A 26,923-nucleotide genomic window follows, 5' to 3' on the forward strand; every position below is an offset into this window, starting at 1 on the left:
AGCCATCCTGTTTCCCCATCCTGCTGGTCTGACACCATAGACTGTAAACCCTTTATGAGAAATAAAGTTCTTCTTTTCTTATAAACTTCATTATTATTTTTAGTTAACAAGGAAAATGGTAGGCAAATAATAAAAAATAATGGAAGCCGGACACGGTGGCTCATGCCTGTAATCCTAGCATTCTGGGAAGCCAAGGTGCGTGGATTGCTTGAGCTCTGGAGTTTGAGACCAGCCTGAGCAAGAGGGAGACCCTGTCTCTAAAAACAGCTAGATGTTGTGGCAGGTGCCTATAGTACCAGCTACTTAGGAGGCTGAGACAAGAGGATCGCTTGAGTCCAAGAGTTTGAGGTTGCTGTGAGCTGTGATACCATACTCTACGGAGGGTGACAAAGTGAGACTCTGTCTCAATAAATAAATAAATAAATAAATAATGGAGAAGGCTAGAATATAATAACAGGTATATTTTAGTTTCTCTTCTTTTTTCTCTTATCTCCCCCTCCTCTCAGCAAGGGTCTCTCTCTGTCACCAAGCTGGCGTGCATTTGCACAATTGTAGCTCACTACAGGCTTGAACTCCTTCTGGGGTCAAGCAATTTTGTTACCTCATCCCTCCCAGTAGCTGGGACTATGGGTGTGTACAACCATGCCTAGCTAATTTTTTGTTTTTATAGGGATGGAGTTGTACTATGTTTTCCAAGCTGGTCTTCAACTCCTGGCCTTAAGCAATCCTACTGCTTTGGCCTCCCAAAGTACTGGGCTTATAGGCATGAACTGCCATGCCTGGCCTTGTGGTTTCTTTTAAAGCTTATTTTTTTCTCTCTAAAGTTTATACCAAAGAAAAATAATAGTAGGACCAATTTAAATACATCTTAGTCTTACTATGCTTGGCCTGCTTATTTGTATCAAGTACAATAAGAATAATGATTGGCCATAAAGCCTCATTTAAGTTGGTTTTACTGGACATTTTCCAGAAGGAATCTCAGACTTTTAAATGCCTCGCCAAGCAAAGATTTTGCCACTAGACTGCCTATAAATAGCTATAATTATTCTTTTCTTGAAGTCCCAAAATAACATGTGGTTCCTTTTCCTATGAGAATGTGACATTCTTTACTTGCCACAGGTCGGGAACTTTGTGAAGGAACCGCACAGATAAGGTACCAGGCCAGTCTTTCCAAAAGGCCTCTTATTGGATCTACAAATTCAACCTCAGTTTCTCAAAGCAGTCTAGTCATATCTGAAAATATGCCATTACAACCAAGGCCTTGGAAAAATAACCAGTTGTTTCCAATTGTGTTCTATTGCAAAAGACGGCAGATTCCTATTAAACTTACACAAATAACTATATTGGCATAAGTTAAGAATACCCACAAATATTTAAAACCATTGTTTATAAAATTAATGAAGGGCCAGCAGATAGGAACTGTGGTAGGGGCCTAAGTCTGTAAAGGTGTAGGCATGGTTAAGAGATAATCATCCATTGTTTCCTAGCTTGTTTTCCTAGAATAACTGGTGGTCATAAGATTCTGTCTTTCTTAACGGCTCCCATGGACAGCATGACCATTTTGAATCATAAGGCTGGTCTCTGAGTTATTTTCCAGACCCTGTATTCCAGTGGGCTACCTGGCCCAACCAGATCAGTGACCCATACCAAGTAGCAGACTCAACTCGTCTTGTACGACCTAGCAATTGACTCAGTGCAAGAAGACAATTTCTATGGCCAATCCAACCACTCAGCAAGACTGATTTTCTAGCCTCTTGCCTACTAAACCATCCTTGAAAACTCTAGTCTTCAAATTGTCAGGGAGAGAGATTTGAGAAAGTCCTCCTGTCTTCTTGCTTTTTGCCCTTTGACTTTAAACTCTCTCTGTGCTGCAACCTCTGCTGTCTCAGTGTGTTGGTTTTCTTTTGTGCAGTGAGCAATAGAACCCAGTTGGGCAGTAATGTAGCTTCCAAGTTCTGGGGAAATTAGATTGAAAGATAAATTCTTCTGATTTTTTTCATAAAAGTATACTTTACTCGATTTGTTGTAAGCTATAATTAGCTGAAAAGAAAAAGAGAAGACATAAATATTCCTGTAAGTATTACCATAGCTCTGTCTCACAAGTTTTGATGCTTTCCCATTATTTGGTTCTAATATGTTTCCTAATCTTCATTCTCACAATTTTCTGATCCTTGAGTTATCTAGAAGTATGCTTTTAAATCTCCATGCGTAGAAGATTTTACTGGTTTATTTTTTATTTTTTTTTTTATTGAAACAGTCTCACTTTGTCACCCTTTGTAGAGTGTCATGATGTCTTAACTCACAGTAACCTCAAACTCTTGGGCTCAAGCAATTCTCTTACCTCAGCTCCCTAATAGGTGGGACTAGAGGCACCTGCCCCAATGCCCAGCTATTTTTTTTGTTATCGTTGTTGCTGTTGTTTAGCAGGCCCCAGGTTGGGTTTGAACCCAACAGCCCAGGTTCATGTGGCCGGTGTCCTAACCACTGCACTACAGGTGCCCCTGGGTTTCTTTTTTTTTTTTTTTTGTGATTTTTGGCCGGGGCTGGGTTTAAACCCGCCACCTCCGGCATATGGGACTGGCGCCCTACTCCTTGAGCCACAGGCGCTGCCCGCCCCTGGGTTTCTTTTAGTTACTCATTTCTAATTTAATTCCCTATAGTTGGAGAATATGACGTATATGATACCAATTCTTTGGAGTTTTGAGATTTGATATATGGTCTACTATGTGGACCTCAGATGATCAATAGGTGTTTGAGTAGAATGCATGAATATACATTCATGTAACAGGTGCAAGTAAATTATAGAGGTACTTATTCTTTATCTGCTTCATCTATGAATTCCTGAAAGAGAGGTTGTAATATCTTTTTATAGTAATAGCTAACTCTTACATGGTACTTAATATTTCCTAGGCACTACTTTAAGGGCCTTACATATATTGACATATTATGTATTGGTCATTTTGTCCTTAAAGATGTGTTACTTGTACTTTATATATTTTTATACTGGGTATGTTTGTTACTAGATACATCATACTTGGTGACCGGAGTCTTTTATCATTGTATATTGACTTTCTTTATCTGTAATAATGTGTTTAATCTTGAAGTCTCTTTTCTTACCTCTATAATTACATAGGTTTTTTTTCCTGACATGTCCTTTTTATCCCACCTTTATATGCTTTTTGGGATGGATTTTATTTTTATCTACTTATTTAAGATTGGTGGCATAATGTGGTGGTTAAGAGGAAGAAATTTAGGGCCAGATTGCTTGAATTTCATTTATTGTCTAGAGTGTGTTGATAACTGGCAACTAGAGTTCTATACTTGGGTGTGGTAGACATTTAGATTTTCTTTATTTAGTCTTTTGACCTCTCCTCATACCTTCCTTCTGTTCTTTCTGAGTGAAGTACTTAATGCTTTCAAGCTCTGGTTCTCTATAGGATTCTGTTCTTACGCTTTGAATATCGCCTGCCATATACACTATATGGTATGATTCCTTAGTCAGTTTGCATCACTCCCTCCAATTTTTAATCTCTTGAAACAAATGTATTAAAGTGTCTCTAAAGTGTGCATAACAAGACTGTTGACCTTATAGTGTCAGGTAATAGATATGAACAACTTTGTATGGAGTCTGGCACATCAGAAATGCTTTGAAAGACTTGTTCTGTACTGTCATTTATGTTAATATTATAGTGTGACTTTTAGTGCCCTTGACCACATTGAAACTATCCACAATCCCTTCCGCTCTTTGTGACTATTAATTTTACCATCAGATTTATTATTTTTCACGATTTAAAAAATTTCTGCATTTTTTTCCTTAGGTTTCTTGGGGAAAACAACTCATGCATATCAATTCAGCATGTCTAAGGTAGTAATTGAATTTAATGGAATTTAACAACATTTCTCCAAAGGAGTATATTCACAATTAAACTGTATGATAATTTAAAACAAAATTTTTATATTTGAAAAGTATCAAGTACTTTCAACTAGTTTATGGACTGGATTTTGAATTTCTTAAGGAGAGATCAGTGTCATTATAAAGGGGAGATTTTTATATAAATAGGAATCTCATTGTATTTTATAAAAAATTATTTTAAAAAGAATGTCAGTGATAGTGATAGTTATACAACAATGTGAAAATGCTTCTTAGCTGTATGCTTAACAATGGTTAAAATAGTAAATTTTATGTTATGTGCATTCTACCACAATTTTATAAAAGAATGTTTGTTTTTATGTAAATATCTTACATTGAAGGTGAAAGAAGGTGTTTATCAATGTGAAAGTCTAAATCTCAAGGGATTATCCGCATGAAGTGGGCAGAACACATTGGTGTTGAAGTTGATTTATGTTTTCTTTCTTCAACCGTATAGTATGTTCCTCAGTCATCCCCTAATGCGGAATTATTTTTTTTAACAGGAAGGAAAAGCTGATGCGCTGTTCTCAATGCCGAGTTGCCAAATACTGTAGTGCTAAGTGTCAGGTAAGACTGTTCAGCCATGTGTAAGTGAGACCTTCACATTGCCTGCCAACCAAAAAAAACCGCGAATTTTTCCCTGGGGCCACAGTGTTTTATTACAAAAATAGAATAAAAAAACTTAGAAGGGTGGCGCCTGTGGCTCAAGGAGTAGGGCGCTGGTCCCATATGCCGGAGGTGGCGGGTTCAAACCCAGCCCCGGCCAAAAACCACAAAAAAAAAAAAAAAAAAAAACTTAGAAAACAAAATGTTCCTTTTTAAGTTAATGAAACATTTCTGCAGGATTTTGCCCAGGAGCCACCCTCACATAACATGTATGCTCCAGCGTGGCAGCATGGTGTGTGCTTAAACTAGTATGAGTTAAATGCAACTCTCATGGCAGTTAATGTGTTAAATTTGACTTTTCATTGTACCATTGGCCTCTGTTTCTCAATCTTTGACTAATTTTTAGCTTCAACTTTAAAATTAGCTTATGTATATGGTTAAAAATTATGTTTGTGTATATGTGTGGGGTCTACTAAGTGAGAGTAAATGTCTGTTGCTTTCTATCTTTTTGTCACCTGACTTCATTTTCTTTTCCTAGAGGTAACTGTTTAGTTTCTTGTGTGTCTTCGTAGCATTTGCATGGGCAAAGATATTTACATATTTAGATCCTAGGTTTAATAAAAACAGGTATAAGCTAATCTGGCACAAATTTTTGTATTACCTTGATGTTTTTTCTCCATTTAATAATCTATTTATTTTCTACCCTACAATCACAATTTCTCCATTAAATTTATCCCAGTGTTTAGTATTGCCAGTAATGAACCCAGCATCCTTTTTATGTACATTTTCATGTCTGCAAATTAATTGTAGGATAAATTCTTCATAGTCGTATTGATTAGTGAAAGGATATGTGCATTTTGAATTTTTAAAGGTGATGCCCAAATTGTCTGCCAGGACTTTGAGTTGATTTACAAGTACCCATGTTAACATCTTTGAAATTCTTTAAAGGATGTATAATTAACATTCAATATGACCTTTTCTCTTCTAACTTTCTGACTAATCATTTAATAAATGAAATTATGCTTTAATGAATGACATCATATTAAAAAGTCTAATTGGAAGTTTTATGTCACTTGCCCCCTCCCCATCGTTTTTGTTTCTCGCTGTGTGTGGTGTGTGTATGTTGAATTCCTTCCTTCTTTCCTCCTTTTTTTTTTTTTTTTTTATTGTTGGAGATTCATTGAGGGTACAATAAGCCAGGTTACACTGATTGCATTTGTTAGGTAAAGTCCCTCTTGCATTCATGTCTTGCCCCCAAAAGGTGTGGCACACACCAAGGCCTCACCCAAAAACATGGACCACTTCATGAATTTGCGTGTTATCCTTGCGCAGGGGCCATGCTAATCTTCTCTGTATTGGTCCAATTTTAGTATATGTGCTGCCGAAGCTTTTAAATCTAAGCCACGCTTATCTGAGAGATGTTCTGTTGTCTCACTTTCTTCTTTGAAAGTAATTTTTTCAGACTACAAATAAAGTGATCTTAATGGAGAAGTAGTCAAATGTACAGAAATATCAGGTGTTCCATGTCCTAATACTAATTATGCCATTTACTAGTTATATTATCCCAAGTCCTCACTTTCTGAATCTGTATTACTAATAAGAGCTCATAAGCCTGTTTGTTAGACAGCTACTGTGTGCCTGGGACTATTGGATTTACAACAGTGTTGTGAGAGTTAGGTACCACTACTGTGCTCATTTTACTAATAAGGTTCCTGAGAATGGATAGCAAGCAACCTGTCAAATATTTTACAACTAGTGGGCTCTGGAGTTTGAGAAATGAACCCACGTAGTCAGACATTTAATTTTAAATCTAAATTTTGTTTTTCCCTAACATTCTGAGTAGGCCTAGTTTTTTGTTATTCACTGTATTCTTCTTCTGTTTCTTGTTTTTTTATTCTGTTTTATATGTTTGATAAGAATGTACTTTATCCCAAAGGAACACAAAACAATGATTTTAAAAAATAGGTTAAGAATAACACTTTGCTAATTAAAATAGGATAGAAATATAAAAAATAATTAAATTATTTTTACCTCATTTTGTAAACAAAAAATTCTATCAAAGTTAGAAAGACCCCAGATATATGTAAGATTATTAGAAATGGCACTAACAAAAAGCAGAAAATGAAATAAACTTGTATTTTGTGTACAGTATAAACTCCAGAAAGGCTGTTTTGTGCTGATATCTTAGCTGTTTTATTCATGTGAAACTGACCTACCTGTTTCTAGGAACTTCAGAGTAATACTTACACAGAATTAATACTAGAATACTTATAGAAGTGACAGATTATTATTTGACACAAATGTTCTTCCTTTCTAATCTCAATGACCTAGATGTTCCCTGGTTTCATGAATACTGTATTTTTTTCCAATGCTGCTTCTTTTTGAGTATACTCAAGGAAAAATAATTCATTATCTGATTTGAATGAACAGAGGGAATTTGGTGAGTGGTTGTATTATTTTGATTTAATTTGGTACACGTATTTTTACTACATGTATTAGCTGTTTACCATTGTATCAATAATAATGTCAGCTATGCTGTGGAAGGTACTGGCAAAGCAGCTGGTCAGGTGAAAGATAACACCAGCAAGTATATGTGTTTGTATGTGTGTGGACGGGGTGGGTTTGTATGTGGTTATGGGTGGGAGTCAAAGAGTGTTCAGAAAATACACATTTAAATTGCTCTTTTTATCTCAGCCTTAAGATACAGCATTAAACATTGGAATTATCGTGGCTATGTACAAAGCTGCACAAAATTAAACTGACAAACTGAACTATGAAAAATAATGAACAGGAGGCAAAGCACTTAGAATGGAAATTGTTATAGATGATGTGAATTCATAGCATAAAATCTATAATATGTATATCTCAAGGGGACATAAGTTTGGTTCACCAGCTTTGCATTTGATGTGTGGGGTCATGGTATCAACAAGTAGTCTTAGCGAGGCTATTGAGGTATTGCAAGGTGTAATATGTCCTTTCTGTCCGCAGGATGGTATCAGTGCTGTGGGTATTTACATTTCAGTTTTAAACACCAGCATTTTGAATATCAATATTAACACCACATAGAATCATACAGAGTAAAAAGTACAAATCTTTGTCCAGCTCCCTTCCCTCCCTTCCTACTTCTGTTTTTCAGAGGTAAACCCTTCATCCCTTTTGTGGGTAGAAGATACACATCAAACTGTTAGTCTGTGCTTCATATATAGTGTATACATCCATGTGTATATTTATTGCTGTGTACAGTACTATTTCTGATACTGATCATAATATTTTGTCATTAGTGGCTTTGTATTTCTGTCTATATCTTACTGTGCAGTGTCTGACATATTTAATAGAAAGGCAACTAGGCTTACTATATATTAGTATAATCAGAACATCACAGATGATTATGGGATTGAAGAGGAAGAAGGATTTCCTATGAAAATCATTTTCAAAATAAAAAATGGCAACAATGTTGACAGCAAGTAAATCAACTTTAAGCAAATTCACTAAGTATTTCATCTTTTCTGGATTTAATTTGATTCATAATATGTATCTTTCTAATTGAATTAACTGCTGCACAAACAAGCAACTTGGTGCTACATCAAATTGCATTTTATAAACTTTTAAAAAGCAGTTTATTATCAGAGAGAGGCTCCATTTTATAATAATTGATAATTTTAGACCTCTTTAGAAATGCGAATCATATTTTTGGGTTTATGTTTTATGCTTTGTTGTAGAATGCTTTGATTCATTTTTGATGGGTAGAAAATTAATCCCACATTAGTAAGCACTTAACAGAGTGATTTAATAAGTTGGTTTCTAGAATACCATACCCAAAGCAGTGATAATGAAGGAAGCCAAGCTTTGCTTGTTTTATAAATAGCACTGTGCCAGGCCTCAGACTATACTATTAGAATATGCAGTGAGGCTGGGCATGGTGGCTCACGCCTATAATCCCAACACTCTGGGAGACTGACGCAGGTGGATTGCCCTGAGTTTACAGGTCTGAGACCAGCCTGAGCAAGAGTAAGACCGCATCTCTAAAAAAAATAGGTGTTGTGGCAGGTGTTGTAAATGAAAAGACAATTTAAAAAAATTCACATTTCATCTTGTAATTCCTATATCTGATATTTAATACATTGTAATGTAACTATTTCAAGATTTTGGTTTTTTTTTTTTTTTGTAGAGACAGAGTCTCACTTTATCACCCTCAGTAGAGTGCTGTGGCATCACAGCTCACAGCAACCTCCAACTCCTGGGCTTAGGCAATTCTCCTGGCCTCAGCCTCCTGAGTAGCTGGGACTATAAGTGCCCGCCACAATGCCTGGCCACTTTTTTTTTTTGCAGTTTGACTGGGACTGGGTTTGAACCCGCCACCCTCAGTATATGGGGCTGGCGCCCTGCTCACTGAGCCACAGGTGCCGCCCATATCTCTTAATCTACTTTGACAATCTCTTTTAATTGGCAGACCATTGACAAATTGAATGATCTTTATACAGAAATGGCAATTAAAACCACAGTGACATACCTTTACATACCCACTGGAAAGGGTAGAATTACTAGCCACTTTCCAATCCTATTCTCTGTTCCATTTGTGGTCTTTATTATATGTAGATCCTTGTTGGAGTTCTGCTTGATAGGCTGGCTCCCCTCTCTGAAACAGCTTTGCTAGGACTGCCCCTCTCAGTGGCCTTCTGGACCCTGTCTCTGCAGCCCCCTTTTCTTATCACTACATTGTTACTCATACATGTAGATGAGGTTAAACCCCCTCCTCCATTGATAGCCTGTCCAGTTCATTTTGGGAGTTAAAAACTTGATTATTATTTGTATTGGGGAAATAAAATGCATGACAGCTATCTGCCACATTCAACTAGAACTTGGTATTTTGATTAATCTGGGAAGTTAATTTGTCTCAAATAAGATTAGAAGTCCATAGAAGTGAATATTTTATTTTGCTGTCTAGCTAAAATATATCAATTAAGTTATTTCATCTTGATACGATTGCCCACTAGCTCAGGGGTTGGCACACTTTTTCTGTAAGGGGCCATACAGCAAATATTTAAGGCTTTCCAGGGGACGTGATTTCTGTCTTAACTATTCAACTCCGTTGTTGCAGTGTGAAATCAATGAATGAAACTAAGGAGTGAGGCTATACTGCATTATACTTTATAAAAAAGGTAGGAGAATAGATTTGACCTGTGGGCCATGGAATTTGCCAAACTCCGCAGTAGGTGATGACTGGCTGATTTGGGGATGTTGATATTATTATTGCCTCATTGTATGTGGTTCATCAGGAGACTGTACTTCCATTTTCCTGGGAAATTATATTTTTGTTTCTTTTCTCCTGTGAACACTCTAAGACTGTCCTCCTGCCTTACTCCTTTACATTTGGCCGTGTATATCTAATTTGATTAAGGCTAGTGGGAAGGCACTCCTGCTCTGCGTTTGATACAGAATTCAGTGGTTTAGTCTGACATCTTATTACTGAATCTCTAGTGTGTTCTGAGAAGATCTTATGTGAGATTGTAATCAATACCTGTCAGTCAATTGTAGCTATTAGACAACTTGCTTAGTCTTCCAGTTTTCTTTTCCCAGATTCCAGCTTTTCATATCTACATGCATCTGACAGCCTGTAATTCAGTATTGGACTGCATCTGAGGCATAAAGGAGGGAGTATTATTTATTTACTCTCGAGTAGTCTGGAAGTGATTGGAGAACTATCAAGGGTCTTTTCTTCCCAGTGAGTTGTGTGGCAACTCAACTATCCTGTTTTGCTCATAAGAAACCGCTATAGATAATTGTTTGTGAGTGGACTGAGTTACGAATATGTAGGAAAAATTATTGTGATATTTCACATAGACGATGTTCACTTAAAGCAGTTATAGGAAATTGTTGAATAAACAATTTTCTACATGTTTTAAGCCAGCTTCTCCATTTTTAATGACCTCAAAACTGAGGAAAATAGTATTCTAAATTTTGAGTGCTATGTAAGCCGAACCTGGGCAGGTTCCAAGTCTACTTTGACATAATTCATAATTTAGATATTTGTTAGTAATAATATCACAGGAGTGTAGAATTTTATCATTGAGAGGCTGCCTTAGAGATCTTTGAATCCAATCCTCCTTCAGAGTAAATACCTGGTGAGGTTAGGTCATGAAGTAGAGATGCTCTTTGCCCAAATCAGGCTCAATCTATCATAAGTTTTATCATGACCTTAAATGGATATGTACTGCAATCAAAATTCAATGTTTAATAGCATTTATTTATTTATTTATTTAAAACAGAGTCTCAAGCTTTTGTCTTGGGTAGAGTGCCATGGCATCATCATAGCTCAGAGCAACCTCCAACTCTTGGGCTCAAGGGATCCTCTTTCCTCGGTTTTTCTGTTTTTAGTAGACACAGGGGTCTTGCTCTTGCTCAGACTGGTCTTGAACTCATGAGCTCAAGCAATCCACCCGCCTCAGCCTCTCAGGTAGGATTACAGGTGTAAGCCACCACACCCGGCTTGTTTAATAGCATTTAAATGGGTTATTGAGTAAGCTACAGTGACTTTGTGTCTAAGGAGGAGGGAAATATATTATCATAATAGTGCAGATATTATTTTGTGTAAGAAAGATGAAATTATTTTCTTTTCTTTTTTTTTTTTATTGTTGGGGATTCATTGAGGGTACAATAAGCCAGGTTACACTGATTGCAATTGTTAGGCAAAGTCCCTCTTGCAATCATGTCCTGCCCCCATAAAGTGTGACACACACCAAGGCCCCAGCCCCCTCCCTCGAAATAAATTATTTTCTTTGTATTTTATCAATTCACTTCTTTCATCATCAAGTAATTAAGCCCATTTCAGATTGGTCAAAGAAAGAATTATTGGGGACTTTTGGTCATTTCTTATTTTTGGATGTCCTTACTTTCAAGTAATCAGTGATAATGCACAGTAAACTTTATCTTGTAAATGGTATTGGTTTTAGAATAAATCATAAGATATCTGTTGAACACCTGTACATTCCAGATCCACCTAATTGTTACTAGACTCATTAAGAAAATCATACATTAATAAAGCTAAACTACTAAAACAAATTTATTGAAGGAATCTTTGAATTACAAAATATTTCATTGGTGTTACAAAACAATTCATTGTTGTATTCTTATCTAAAAATTAATGTATTTAAACCATGTTTGAGTTACAACCAGATTTTCAAAATAAACATTAAAAAGTTAGGAAGTATGTCTATTAAATAGTAATTTTGCTTTTTTAAAGATGCTTCTCCCTGAATTATAGTTACTAGAGATAGGAAAGAGAGTTATATTTGTTTTTTCATAAACAAAAGACTGCTTTTTGTAGAAAATTCAAATAGTAATCAAAAAGCATAAAGAAAAAGACCACCCATCTGTGGCTCATGCCTGTAATTTTAGCATTTAATCCTCCTTTGGGAGGCTAAGGCAGGAGGATCACTTGAGGCTAGGAGTTCTAGATCAGCTTGACCTATATAATAATGAGACCTGGTCTTTGCACACATACACAAAATTAATTAGCCAGGACTGGTGGCACCATAGTCTCAGCTCCTGGGAAGCTGAGAATTGCTTCAGCTTAGGAATTTGAGGCTGCAGTGAGCTATGACTGTGCCATTATTTTCCATCCTGGGCAACAGAGAGAATTCCCACTCTGTTGCTTAATAAAACAAAAATATAAGACAAAAATAAGGTAGGTGGAGTGGGTCACACCTCTAATTCTCTTTCTCTGGCTTAGATGGGAGTATTCTTTGAGGTCAGGAGTTCAAGACCAGCCTCAGCAAAAGGAGACCCTGTCTCTACTAAAAACAGAAACTTTAGTCAGGCATCTTGGTGGAAGGATGTGGTCCCAGCTACGAGGGAGGCTGAGGCAGTAGGATTGCTTGAGCACAGAAGTTTTATGTTTCACTGACTTATGACGATGCCACTGAAACTTTGGAGAAAAAATAGCTGTTCCTTTTAGGAAAAACTGGAAAAATTCTTACTAACTTTTTAATATTTTGAAACTATCTACTGTGGGAGCATTCTTAAAAATATTTCTCCATACCATTTAAATTTTTAAGAGTAAATTACTATGTACTATTTCACACCAACAATATGTACATAAAAATTTTGAATTCATTGCCAAGTATTTATCAGAAAGGTGAAGCTGGTTAGAGTCCTACTAACGTAACTAGAGAGTGCCCATTTCCCCACGCCTTATATCCTTCTAAATATTTTTAGTTTTATTCATCTTTTCTAAATCAACAAGACAACTATCATTTCTTGTTTCTGTTAGCAGTTCTTTGAGCATCAATGTGGATTGTGTTGCTTGCTTATTGGTTTTTCTTTTTGAGTCATGGATTTTCTATTTATATCTTTTGTCTTTATTTTTTCTTTGAAATTTTCATCTTTACTTATTTGTGGTACTTCTTTATGTATTGGAGACACTTAACATCATGTATACATGTTTTAAATTTTTTCGCAGTTTATCTTTGACTTTTAAATTTGTTTGTAGTGTTAGGTTTCCTTCCCCCAATGTACAAATATTGTTTATTTTAATTTTAATATATATGTTTTTCCTTTATGGTTTCTATTTTTTATTTCCTCTTTAGAAACACTTTTCATTGGGCGGCGCCTGTGGCTCAGTCGGTAAGGCGCCGGCCCCATATACCGAGGGTGGCGGGTTCAAACCCGGCCCCGGCCGAACTGCAACAAAGAAATAGCCGGGCGTTGTGGCGGGCGCCTGTAGTCCCACCTACTCAGGAGGCTGAGGCAAGAGAATCGCTTAAGCCCAGGAGTTGGAGGTTGCTGTGAGCTGTGTGAGGCCACGGCACTCTACCGAGGGCCATAAAGTGAGACCCTGTCTCTACAAAAAAAAAAAAGAAACACTTTTCATTATGTTAGTATTATAAAGTATCTATTTGTATAGTATAATACTTCAATGATAATTATAAAATAGTGTTTTGTTTCATCTATTTAAGTATTGAATGACTTTCTTTGTAATCCAAGTTAGCTCAGTGGTTTTTCCAACTTAGGTATATATACAATGCTCCTGTCTTTGTTTGTTTTGTGCTGCTATAATAATCCTACAGACTGGGTGCTTTATAAGCAATAGAAGTTTATTGGGCTTACGATTCTGAGATTGAAAAGTCCAGGATCAAGGGGGTCATACCTGGTGAGAGACTTTTGGCTTGGTGATAACGTGAAAGAAGGCATCATGTAGCCAGAGAGCTATGAGAGGAAGCAAGGAAGGACCCAACCCAGTTTTGTAACCAACCCATTCTTTTTTGTAATTATTATTATTAAATCATAGCCGTGTACATCAATGCAATCATGGGGCACCATACACTGGTTTTATAGACCGTTTGACACATTTTCATCACACTGGTTAACATAGCCTTCCTGGCATTTTCTTAGTTATTGTGTTAAGACATTTATATTCTACATTCACTAAGTTTCACATGTACCTTTATAAGACCCCTGCAGGTGTAATCCCACCAATCACCCTCCCTCCACCCATCCTCCCCCCTCCCTCCCTTCCCTCTTCCCCTTCCCCATATTCTTAGGTTATAACTGGGTTATAGCTTTCATATGAAAGCCGTAAGTTAGTTTCATAGTAGGGCTGAGTACATTGCATACTTTTTCTTCCATTCTTGAGATACTTTACTAAGAAGAATATGTTCCAGCTCCATCCATGTAAACATGAAAGAGGTAAAGTCTCCATCTTTCTTTAAGCTGCATAATATTCCATGGTGTACATATACCACAATTTATTAATCCATTTGTGGATCGATGGGCACGAATTTAAAGACAAAATCACCAAAGATTTTGACACATTGAAGCAAGAATTTGCAGTCCTCAAAGATCTGAAAAATACAGTAGAATCCCTCAGTAACAGAATGGAGCAAGCAGAAGAAAGGATTTCTGACATTGAAGACAAAGCTTTTGAACACTCCCAAACTCTCAGAGAGGAAGAGAAATGGAGAGCAAAAACGGATCATTCTCTCAGAGAGCTCTGGGATAATTTGAAGAAGGATAATATCCGCCTCATTGGAATCCCTGAAAGCGATGAAGTAGCTTCACAAGGCACAGAGGCCCTTCTTCATGAAATTATGAAAGAGGGGGACCCAACCCATTCTTGTGATAATGAACCCAAGTCTTTCAATAATGCCATTAATTTGTTCAGGAGGATGGAACCCTCATGACCTGATTCTACTTCTCACCAGTGGTGCTTTGGGATTAAGGTTCCAACACATGAATTCTGGGGACATACTCAAACCATAGCACCTTGTAGTGATCAAAACTATGTGGGTGCTTAATTCTGTCTCATGGGTACTGTCAGAATCTCTGGGGTGGATCCCAGAGTGTGTATTAAAAAATACATGTTTATAGAGCTAGGGTTTTCAGCTCTTCTTTGACCCATCTCTACATTTTTTATGACAAATATTTCGATTGCCATCTCTGATATGTTGAAATGAAATTATACAGGTAATACCATCTAGCATGTTACCCATTTTCAAAATATTAATTTAACACCATAACTGGACTATAAAGAGAAAATTTAAACAATATATAATAGTCTCTCTTTTGGTAAATGTTTATGTATCATTAGATATAATTAATTACATACTTGTACCTATACAGAGAGTCACAGTGAGAAGGGAAGTACAAATGTAGCACAGGGGATGTGCTGTATCAGTAACTCACAGTATAAAGTATTATGAGTGACAGTGCCTTCCGTGATGGGATTTTATGAAATATTGACTAACTTTAGGTAAAGTTCTTCAAATACATCTTCCCTTGATTGATCTAGATAATTCAATGCTAAAGTAAGCTCTTTGTTTTTAAATATAAAAGGAAGTTTAGTTCTAGGCTCACATAGTTATAAACAAATTTTTCACTTTCATAGACTATCTGGTAGACATTTAAAAATTATGCTGGATTTAGAAAAATTCTTTGTTGTATAGAATTCTTTTACATAAAATGCCTGGTGTCTTTGGTTCCTGTTCATTAAGTACCCATCATGTTCCACAAGTGTTGTGACAAAAAAAAAATACTCCCATAAATTTCCCAAACAGCACTCAATGTTGGTATTACCCTCATTGAGAATCACTGGTGTAGTTAATTAGTTTGTGTTCTGAAGTACTATAATTACTCTAAAACAAGGAAATTATTTTAGCTCAATTGGTTGGTTTAGCTCATGTTGGTTTTTGAGCCATGAATGCACTGACACGTGGAATTGTATCATAGACCTTATCATTTTCTTTGTTCCCCATATAAAACTCTTATCCCTCATTGTCTTTGTTTTTTAATGTAATAATTTAATTTCCTTTATCTTGCCCACCAATTTGTGCGTCTTGTACATCCTTGTTAATTTTCAATTATGGGAAGAGAACACATTATAGCCAATATTACAAAGACAATCTTAATTATGTGCTGTGTATTGCCAGTAATGACAGGAAATAGAAAAAAGTAGATTAGTAAGGTTATCTTTTGAGAAACTGGCAGGTATATGGAAGATTAATATGCTACCGAGGTCTAGACCAAGTTTAAAGTTTATAGAGTAAAGATAATGCCTGTTGTTTTTATATGAATTATCAGGTTTTATTTTAACATAGTGGAACATGCCTTTGTGCAATATCTTTATATTTTTAAGCCGTATGGTAATGTGTGGTGGGTTAAGCTAAATGATAAATCTTAACAATTGGTGTTTTAAAAGAAATGTAGTTGACTGAAAGTTGGTGCTGTATTACAGACCAGTTTCCAGTGGTATGTATGACTGCTTTCTGTATTTCTCCCTAAATAATGTGATTTGGCTTATAGATGAAGAGAATGAACATCATTTTGCTGAAGCAAATGAGAAGACAAGTATGTTTTCTGGCAATGATCTAGGAATAGACTTAAGAAACATTTTGTCTAGTTTCTAATTGTGGTTGATATATAAGAGCTCAATATTCATTATGTTGAAGATCTAAATTTTTTTGACAGGAGTTCTTTAAAATTTTGCTGTTTAATTCCAAATACTGTCATCAACTGGTTCATTCTTTGAGGTACATTTTGCAGTTATCTTACCCTGATAAGTAAGCTACCCATGGGCTGAGTGTCCAAAACTGGAGTTTTTAACAGAAGGGTTATGGATGATCTCTTATAGTTGGAACAGGTACTAATTAAAATCTATTTGTAAAATTTTTTGCTTCAAATTGCCTCTGCCTTATACTGCTGAGTATGATCTTGTTCAGCTGGACACCTGCTCAGGCATTTGAACAGAGCCAAAGGTGATTTCTCACAGGTACTGTGTGGTTCGTTCCTGCCCACAGTCTATCAGGTTTCCTAACATTTATAATCAAATGAAAACTTTTCCATCAAAATTATGGTTGTCCTTTTAATCATTAATAAAACATACCAACATTCTAGTTTCTTTTCAGTGAAAATGACCATAAATTCATTTGCTTAGCCCACTCTCATTCAAAGAGCAGGTGAAAGAAAGCATATAGGTACATCTGATCAGTGAATAGTAGCCTAACTCCCCAAAGGATGGCAATAACAATTGTGGCAATCCATGTTAAATAATGTCTAATTTTTTTTTTTTGAGACATGGCATTCTACCCAGTTTTTGAGTCTCAAAATGAGTCTCAAAAACTGAGTAGAATGCCATGGTGTCACAGCTCCCCGCAACCTTAAACTCTTGGGCTCAAGCAATCCTCTTGTCTCAGCTTCCTGAGTAGCTAGGACTAACAGGTGCCCACCACAGTGCCCAGGTAGTTTTTCTATTCTTAGTTGAAATAGCTTCTGGCTTTTGCTCAGGCTGTTCTTGAACTCCTGAGCTCAAGCAATCCACCTGCCTCGGCCTCCCAGAGTGCTAGGATTGTAGCTGTGAGCAACCTTGCCTGACCTCAGGTAGCTACTTCTAATGTCAGTATTCAGTGAAAGGCATAATACCAAAGTACAACTCAGTAAAAGAAAATGTTTCTGTTGTTCAGAGGGTAGTCATGGACCAGCAATTAGCAATTACCAGTATGTGTAAGATGCCTAAAAAATACATAATTCCACTGTGAAATAAAGTTTGAAAAACATCATGTTGATTGTGCTTAGAGATTCAATGAAACTCTAAGAAAAGAAATAGCTGAAAATGTTAACAAATGGAAAAACATACCATGCTCATGGCTGGGAAGAATCAACATTGTTAAAATGTCCCTACTACCCAAAGCAATATACAATTTTAATGCAATCCCTATTAAAACCCCACTGTCATACTTTAAAGATCTTGAAAAAATAATGCTTCATTTTACATGGAATCAAAAAAACCCTCGGATAGCCAAGATATTACTCAGAAATAAAAACAAAGCAGGAGGAATCATGCTACCAGACCTCAGACTATACTATAAATAGATAGTGATCAAAACAGCATGGTACTGGTACAAAAACAGAGAAGTAGATGTCTGGAACAGAATAGAGAACCAAGAGATGGATCCAGCTACTTACCGTTATCTGATCTTTGACAAGCCAATTAAAAACATTCAGTGGGGAAAAGATTCCCCTATTTAACAAATGGTGCTGGGCGAACTGGCTGGCAACCTGTAGAAGACTGAAACTAGACCCACACCTTTCACCATTAACTAAGATAGACTCTCACTGGATCAAAGATTTAAACTTAAGACATGAGACTATAAAAATACTAGAAGAGAGTGCAGGGAAAACCCTTGAAGAAATCGGTCAGGGCGAGTATTTTATGAAGAGGACCCCCTGGGCAATTGAAGCAGCTTCAAAAATACACTATTGGGACCTGATCAAACTAAAAAGCTTCTGCACAGCCAAGAACATAGTAAGTAAAGTAAGCAGACAGCCCTCAGAATGGGAGAAGATATTTGCAGGTTATGTCTCCGACAAAGGTTCAATAACCAGAATCCACAGAGAATTCAAATTTATAAGCAAGAGAAGAACAAGTGATCCCATCGCAGGCTGGGCAAGGGACTTGAAGAGAAACTTCTCTGAAGAAGACAGGCGCACGGTCTACAGACATGTGAAAAAATGCTCATCATCTTTAATCATCAGAGAAATGCAAATCAAAACAACCTTGAGATACCATCTAACTCCAGTAAGATTAGCCCATATCACAAAATCCCAAGACCAGAGATGTTGGCATGGATGTGGAGAAAAGGGAACACTTCTGCACTGCTGGTGGGAATGTAAATTAATACATTCCTTCTGGAAAGATGTTTGGAGAACACTTAGAGATCTAAAAATAGACCTGCCATTCAATCTTGTAATTCCTCTACTAGGTATATACCCAGAAGACCAAAAATCACATTACAACAAAGGTATTTGCACCAGAATGTTTATTGCAGCCCAATTCACAATTGCTAAGTCATGGAAAAAGCCCAAGTGCCCATCCATCCACGAATGGATTAATAAATTGTGGTATATGTACACCATGGAATATTATGCAGCCTTAAAGAAAGATGGAGACTTTACCTCTTTCATGTTTACATGGATGGAGCTGGAACATATTCTTCTTAGTAAAATATCTCAAGAATGGAAGAAAAAGTATCCAATATACTCAGCCCTACTATGAAACTAATTTTTGGCTTTCCTATGAAAGCTATAACCCAGTTATAACCTAAGAATATGGGGAATTGGGAGAGGGAGGGGAGGGAGGGGGAAGGATGGGCAGAGGGAGGGTGATAGGTGGGATTACACCTGCGGTGCATCTTACAAGGGTACATGTGAAACTTAGTAAATGTAGAATATACTTGTCTTAACACAATAACTAAGAAAATACCAGGAAGGCTATGTTAACCAGTGTGATGAAAATGTGTTAAACTGTTTATAAAACCAGTGTATGGTGCCCCATGATCGCACTGATGTACACAGCTATGATTTAATATTAATAAAAAAATATACTTGGTGAGCTAAAAGTTCTAAAAAGCTATGCATTAAAAAAATTTTTTTATAGGTTGGGCACAACGTCTCCTAGTACCTGTAATCCTAGCACTCTGTGAGGCCAAGGCGGGTGGATTGCTTGAGCTCAGGAGTTTGAGACCAGCCTGAGGAAGAGCAAGGCCCTGTCTTTACTAAAAATAGAAAAAAACTAGCTGGTCACTGTGGCAGGTGTCTGTAGACCCAGCTACTCAGGAGGCTGAGCCAAGAGGATTGCTTGAGCCCAAGATTTTGAGGTTGCTGTGAGCTAGTATGATGCCACAGATTCTCTGCCCAGGTGACAGAGTAAGACTGTGTCTCAAAAAAAAGTAGCTACATGAATGGCCATTATGGTTATAAACTATTATTAAAGACATTGACCAGTGTATTGATTAGCATTCATAGAATAAATTTCTCCCATGGTTTATAACACTTGATAAAGCTATGGGTTTTTCTTTTCTGTCAGGTGAGAATTACATAAGCCATTATGTTTTCCCTTTTGCCTTGCCTGTAAGGGAACTCAAATAATGTGATATATAAACACAGTAATTATTTCTCTCTTGTTTATCATACTAAGGATTTTTCCTTTTGTGTGGAGGCGGTTGAACAGGTAGATCCCAGTCTTGAGCCTTATTTTCTTCATCTTTAATATAAGGACAAATATCTACCATTTGTATTAGGTATTATGAGAAATCAAATGAAGTGTCTTTTGTTAATTGCTCAGCCATGAGTGTCTAGCTCTGGTACATTCTAGAATTCTAAGTAAATACTGGAGGTCTTTCCTTTTTTGTTCCCCATAATTTTAGCATTTTCTGTTTCTACTTTTACAATCTTACTTCATAGATATCTTTATTTGAAACAGCTCAGTCTTATTTAGAAGTAAGTGAAGCATAAATGACCAAAGAAAAGTTACAGATAGATATTAAGAAGGTTGCCAGGTGGAAGTGAGGAAACTTTGAGAGAGGTGAAGGAAAAATTGATGCACCTGTTGTAAGTAATGTCGTCACAGTTTGAGTTACTAGGAAATAGGAGATAGACCAACTTGTCATCTAACAACTTGACACTGCAGTCTTTCTGTGCAAAATGCTGACTTGAATCTGAGTCGCAGTTGTGAAGGAGCTAAGACTCTTGAGATTTTTGGTTGTGCTGTGTGTTTGTACTGCAAGTAGAAATGAGAGAGATCTTCCTCCTAAGGGAATTCTATAGGCCTAGGATTTGGGGACCAGGTTTATAATTTTGGAAATAAGAATGAGAAAGGGCATTAGAAATTTTGGTGATGGAAATTCAACTCTTGGAATAGAACACCTGAGACATTTGGTCTGGTTATCTCCCAGATATCAGGGATGAATATTAGACACTCTGTATTTTATTCCTTGTCAGAGAAGCCACAGCATTTCTGAGTCTAGGCTCAGGGTCAGTGTTGTTCTTCTCTTTTGTTCATTCATTTCTAGATTGCCAATCGACTCATTAGTCTCCTTCATTGCACCAACACATGGCTAGGATCAGGGAGTAAGTGGCCATATAATTTATCACCCAAACCAGACACTTTTCAGAGTGATAAGGGACGCTATTAATATTAAAGCCAGGATTTAGGCAGAAACTCAGGCAGTCCTGGGAAAACTTGGACATGTTATGATTGTAGCTAATAACTCCTTCTGTGTTTTCTTTAAAAACAAAAATTTATATTTTGGGGTAAATTAGAACCCCTAATATTTTTTTATTTATGGTAGTAGTGCAGAAATTCATCAGACTGTCATCCCTATTTTGTTTTTCTCTGCACCATGTGTTTTATTTTCTAGTTGGGAGTGATATTTTCTTTTTGTATTTGGGACAGCTATCTATTATTTAATCCTATTTAGTTAGTTAAGTAAGCCATAATGGATCTTTCTTTGGATTCCACCAGCCAGGTAATAACCAAGGGGCAAATCAAAGGACAGAGGTGAGGCTGAAACTGTTAACATCTGCGCTTGGTAATTGCATACTTGTCAGAGAATGAATTTTGGATCATTTACAGATAGAGAATATAGCTTCCATTTTCTATTTTGCAGTTGTATTTATACTGTTGAAATTAATGTGGATGACTCTCAATGTTAAAAACCAGTGTTAATAGAAAGGTATATTTCAGGTCTCACATACCCTTCCCATTCTTGTCTCAACAGAAAAAAGGTTGGCAAGACCATAAGCGGGAATGCAAATGCCTTAAAAGCTGCAGACCCAGGTATCCTCCAGACTCTGTCCGACTTCTTGGCAGAGTTATCTTCAAACTTGTGAGTATAAAACTCATAAAATATGCTTGGGTTTTAATTTTTCAGTCATTTGCAGTTGCAATAACAGACATGCCTTGGAGGTATTGCAGGTTTGGTTCCAAGCAACTGCAATAAAGTGAGTCTCACAAAGTTTGTGGTTTCTCAGTACATACAAAACTTATATTTACACTGTATTGTATTCTAAGTGTGCAATAGCATTACATCTAAAGAAAACAATGTAAATGGCTTAATTTAAAAATACTTTATTGCTAAAAAATGCTAACAGTTAAGTGACCCATCAACAAGTCATGATCTTTTTGCTGCTGGAGGGTCTTGTCTCAGTGTTGATGGCTGCTGAACAATCAGGTTGGTGGTTGCTAAAGTTTAGGTGGCTATGGGAATTTCCTAAAAGAAGACAGTAATAAGGTTTGCCACATCTGTTGACTCTTCCTGAAATAGTTCTCTGTTGTGTGCAGTGCTGTTTGGTGGCATTTTATTCATAGTACAACTTCTTTCAAAATTGGAGTTAGTTTTCTCAGACCCTGCCAATGCTTTATCAACCAAGTTTATGTAATATTCTAAATTCTTTTTTGTAATTTCAACAGTTTTCACAGACTGTTTATCAGGAGTAAATTCCATCTCAAAAACCACTTTCTTTGCTCATCATTGAGAATAAACTCCTCATCCTTTCAAGTTTTATTACAAGATAATAGCAGTTTAGCCACATCTTTAGGTTCTGCTTCTAATACTAGTTCTTTTGATATTTCCACCACATCTGTAGTTACTTCCTCTACTGAAGTTTTGAACCCTCATAGTTAGTCATCCATGAGGATTGGAATCATCTTGCAAACTCCTGTTAATGTTGATATTTTGGCTCCCTTCCTTGAATATTCTTAATGGCATCTAGAATAGTGTATCCTTTTCAGAAGATTTTCACTATACTGTGCTCAGATCCATCAGAGGAGTCACTGTCTATGGCAGTGATAGCCTTATGAAGTGTATTCTTAAATAATGAGAATTGAGAGTTGAAATTACTTCTTGAGCCATAGGCTGCAGAATAGGTGTTGTGTTAGCAGAAGACAACATTCATCTCCTTGTAAATCCCCATCAGAGTTCTTAGGTGACTGGGTCTGTTGTCACTGGGCAGTGTATTGAAAAGGAATCTTTTCTTCTGAGCAGTAGATCCCAATAATAGGCTTAGAATATTTAATAAACCATGTGCTTTCATTCATGCTTTGATATGAATGAAAGAGCACAGGAAGAGTAGATTTAGCATAACTCTTAGTGGCCTTCTGATTTTTGGAATGATAAATGAGCATCAGCTTCAACTTAAAGTCACCAGCTGCGCTGGCCTATGACAGGAGAATCAGCCTATTCTTTGAAGCTTTGAAGTCAGACATCGACTTTTCTTCTCTGGCTGTGAAAGTTTTGGATGGCATCTTCTTTCAGTAGAAGGCTGTTTCATCTACATTGTGAATCTGCTGTTTAACGTGGCCTCTTCATCAGTTATCTTAGCTGGATTTTCTGGATAACTTGCTGCAGTTTCATGTCTTGGACTTCCCTTTGTGCTTGTTATGGAAATGGCTTCTTTCCTTAAGCTTCATTACCCAACCTCTGCTAGCTTCTAATGTTTCTTCTGCAACTCCTTCACCTCTCCTAGCCTTCATAGAATTAAAGACTCTTTGCTCTGGATTAGGTTTTGGCAGGGAGTGTTGTAGCTGGTTTGACTACTCAGACTTTCTACATATCAGCAGTAAGGCTGTTTGACTTTCTTATTCATGTGTTGTTCACTGGAGTAGCCCTTTTAATTTCCTTCAGGAACATTTTCTTTGCATTCACAGCTTGGCTAACCAACAAACAAACAAAGCCAATAAAACCCCTACAGGGAAGGCTTTCTCTGTCTAAAAACTGTCACTGAACTGGCAGGCCTCTGCCAGCATGCAAGTGCTTGCCCTTATGTCAGTTCTGCACGGCTTCCAGTCTCTTCTTGGGGTCTTAGACTTTCCTTCTGCCTCCTTGTACTCCTGAAGTGATGTTTCAGGGCCAAATGTGGCTGCAAAGGAGCTGTCCCTAGTCTGCCATCTTGTTCCACCCTCCCCTGTTGTGTATATTTTTAGTTGGTTTTCATCTTTCTAGTGTCTATATTTGCACAAGTGATCTTTTCATTTTCCTTAGGTCAGTTTCACACTCTTTTTTGAAAAAAATTTTTCTCAGCTCAGTGCCTACAGCGAAGTGGTTAGGGCGCCAGCCACATACACTGGGGCTGGCAGGTTCAAACCTAGCCCTGGCCTGCTAAACAACAATGACAAGAACAACAAAAACATAGCCGGGCGTTGTGGCGGGTGCCTGTAGTCCCAGCTACTTGGGAGGCTGAGGCAAGAGAATCGCTTAAGCATAAGAGTTTGAGGTTGCTATGAGCTATGATGCCATAGCACTCTACTGAGGGTGACATAGTGAGACTGTGTCTCAAAAAAAAAAAAAAAAAAAAAAAATCTCAACATAGTATTTTTGAGATCTATTCATATTGACACAAGGTTTTCTGGTTTGATTTAAGTTCTTTATAGTATTTTATCACATGAAGGTATCACATTGAACTAAACTCTTTGAATGCTGAAATAAAATGAAAGAATGCAAGTAAAAATGAGGATTTCCAAGAGCTTTTGTTTTGAGTGTGTTAAATCCGTGGGTATTTACTATAATGCAAATGAAAACTGAACAATTTAACTTCCTGTTGTTTGTTGACTTTGGCCAGTATAAAGTTTTATAGAAGACTTTAAAAAAATGTAAAAGTATAAAATTTCTTGTAAAAAGAGTTTTGCATTTGGAGATTAAATGGTAAAGTAAGGTGCAAGTTATATTTTTTATTAATATTTCAAAGTTATTTATTAAGTAATTCAACTTTAGAAAGTGAATACAGAGAATATGTGGGAAATGGTCTTTTTTATAGACTTCATTTAGATACCTAACTGTACTCAGACATACTCATTTATACAGTGAAGCATTTCAAATTGTTATTGATTTCTTCCCTCTTTCTTTCACAGATGGACGAAACACCCTCAGAATCGGAAAAACTTTACACATTTTATGATCTGGAGTCAAGTATGTGGTTGTTGATGAGCATCTTAAAAAAAAATCCTATCATTTATTTGAACTGGTGAACTGATTTATTTGTAACTTTGTTTTTCTATAGTTTTGTATTATATGAGACAAACCTAACAAAACTTTTAAAAACATATACACTACTGCCGGACTAGTTTTTGTCATTTACTCCAGGATAGCTTTGGCCATATAAGGGTTTGTAAAGCCCCATAAAGATGTCCAATTTAGGCAGGGTAATCTAACTGTTAGTCCAATTGGCAAAATAATTTTTCTTCTGTTTCTCCCTCTCTGTCTCTCTTCTTCTTCATTTGGTTTCCTCTTCTGGTTTATTTTTGATGCCAGAGAAAGTAATTCAGTGAACAGGGGAGTTCTAAGGAGCTTTTAGGGTTACTGGTCCTTCAGGTATTAAGCAAAGTAGAAAGTACAGATGACTTAGACTCTATGACAGTATTGGGTGTTGGTCCAATTCTCCTGAACTACCACGGCAGTAGCCAAGCTTCTTGGGATGACTAAAAGTCTCTCCGTATCTTTATGTTGAGCTGACGTAGGCTTGATTTTGCTTTCATGTCAGCAGAGACCTTTTTTTGTGTATGTGAAATCATAAAAATCTTTAATTTTTTTATTTATTTGTGGCGAGAACACTTAAAATCTACTCTTTTGGCAATTTTCAAGTCTATGATATATTGTTATTAACTACAGTCATCATGTGGTACAGTAGATCTGTAGGACACCTGAGTATTATGAAGAATCCTAATGAATGATCAGATGAAGAGGTGCCAAGGTATGAAAAGGGGTGCTTTTATGTTCTTTCTGAACACACCACCTTCCCAGTGTCTGGCTACGTGGAAGCTTTTCTTTCTTCTTCTTTTTTTTAAGAGATAAGTCTCACCTAGAATAAATAGTGCTATCATAGCTCACTACAACCTCCAACTCCAGGACTCAAATGACCCTCCTGCCTCAGGCTTCTGAGTATCTGGGACTACAGATGCTCACCCCACACTTTGCAAATTTTTCTGTTTTTGGTAGAGACAGAGTCTCCTGTGTGCTCAGGCTGGTCTCGACCTGGCCTCAAGTGATCCTTCCACTTTGGCTTCCCAAAATGTCAGGATTGTAGGCATGAGCCACTGTGTCCAGCTTAGAAACACTTTGCTAAGATGACAGAAAATAGAAATAGCTTTCCAGCTTGGTGGCTTTCTCATTCTCTGCTTCACCCTCATAGGTTTATGAGTGATGTCTGCCAGTTCTTTGTTCAAACTTGAGGTAGGTACTGTATTCTCCCAGCATTTGCAAAAACTAGGGTTGAAACCCATGTTATCTGATCTCAAATTCTATTCCACTCCATTCCTGTCTTTGGATCCACCTCGGTCTTTAATTTGACAAACTGTTTTTACTTTCCTGTTACTAATACTAAGAAATTGGGAAGTGATACAATATTATATAAAACATTTTATCTTGTTCTTTGCTTCACATCAAAGCTTATGTAAGGCTTCTTTTAAAGAGCAGATTCTATTAGTATTTTCATTGAGGCTGTAAACGACTTCAACCCCAAACTATCCAGAGCTCATAGAATAAATTTGTACACAGTTTAATACTTTTGGATAGAGGCAAGTAAGAAGATATTCTAGTACAGATTTACGATTATGGGATCCTAAGTGCCAACAGTAATAAAGCAGGTAGGTTGCTTGAGCTCAGGCATTCAAGACCAGCCCTGAGGAAAAGTGAGACCCTGGCTCTACTAAAAATAGAAAAACTAGCTGGGTGTTGTGGCACATGCCAGCTACTCGGTGGCTGAGGCAAGAGGATCACTTGAGGCCAGAGATTTGAGATTGTTGTGAACTATGACAGCACAACACTCTAGCCTGGGGCAACAAAGGGAGACTCTGTCTCAAAAAAAAAAAAAAAAGAATTAATTATTTTGTTGAACAAGTAAGGAAAATATGTAGACTTTTTTTTTTTTAAATTAAATCATAGCTGTGTACATTAATATGATCATGGGGCACCATACACTTTGGTTCATAGACCGTTTGACACATTTTCATCACACTAGTTAACATAGCCTTCCTGGCATTTTCTTAGTTATTTTGGTAAGACATTTACATTCCACATTTACTAAGTTTCACATATACCCTTATAAGATGCACTGCAGGTGTAATCCTATCAATCCCCCCCTCCC

At 36.8% G+C, this 26,923-nt stretch overlaps 1 protein-coding gene and 1 non-coding gene across 3 annotated transcripts in view; one reads left to right on the top strand and one right to left on the bottom strand.

The window, feature by feature from the left end:
* SMYD3 (SET and MYND domain containing 3) overlaps positions 1-26,923 on the top strand; it is a 607,450-nt gene that overhangs the window by 121,459 nt on the left and 459,068 nt on the right. The window contains exons 1-4 of one of the 2 annotated variants that reach the window (XM_053605888.1): positions 3,826-3,865; positions 4,414-4,477; positions 21,565-21,672; positions 24,693-24,750. In XM_053605888.1, coding sequence (XP_053461863.1) covers positions 3,840-3,865; positions 4,414-4,477; positions 21,565-21,672; positions 24,693-24,750 — 256 coding nt within the window. In that variant the 5' untranslated portion in view covers positions 3,826-3,839. Of the gene's footprint in view, positions 1-3,825; positions 3,866-4,413; positions 4,478-21,564; positions 21,673-24,692; positions 24,751-26,923 lie in introns of those variants that run through there. The other variant, XM_053605887.1, reaches the window with a different exon arrangement.
* Positions 5,804-5,906, bottom strand: LOC128597864 (U6 spliceosomal RNA). Its single transcript, XR_008383419.1, has one exon. It is a non-coding gene; the product is annotated as a U6 spliceosomal RNA (small nuclear RNA).

Source organism: Nycticebus coucang, chromosome 10 (genome assembly GCF_027406575.1).
Source record: "Nycticebus coucang isolate mNycCou1 chromosome 10, mNycCou1.pri, whole genome shotgun sequence".
Classification (NCBI taxonomy): Eukaryota; Metazoa; Chordata; class Mammalia; order Primates; family Lorisidae; genus Nycticebus; species Nycticebus coucang.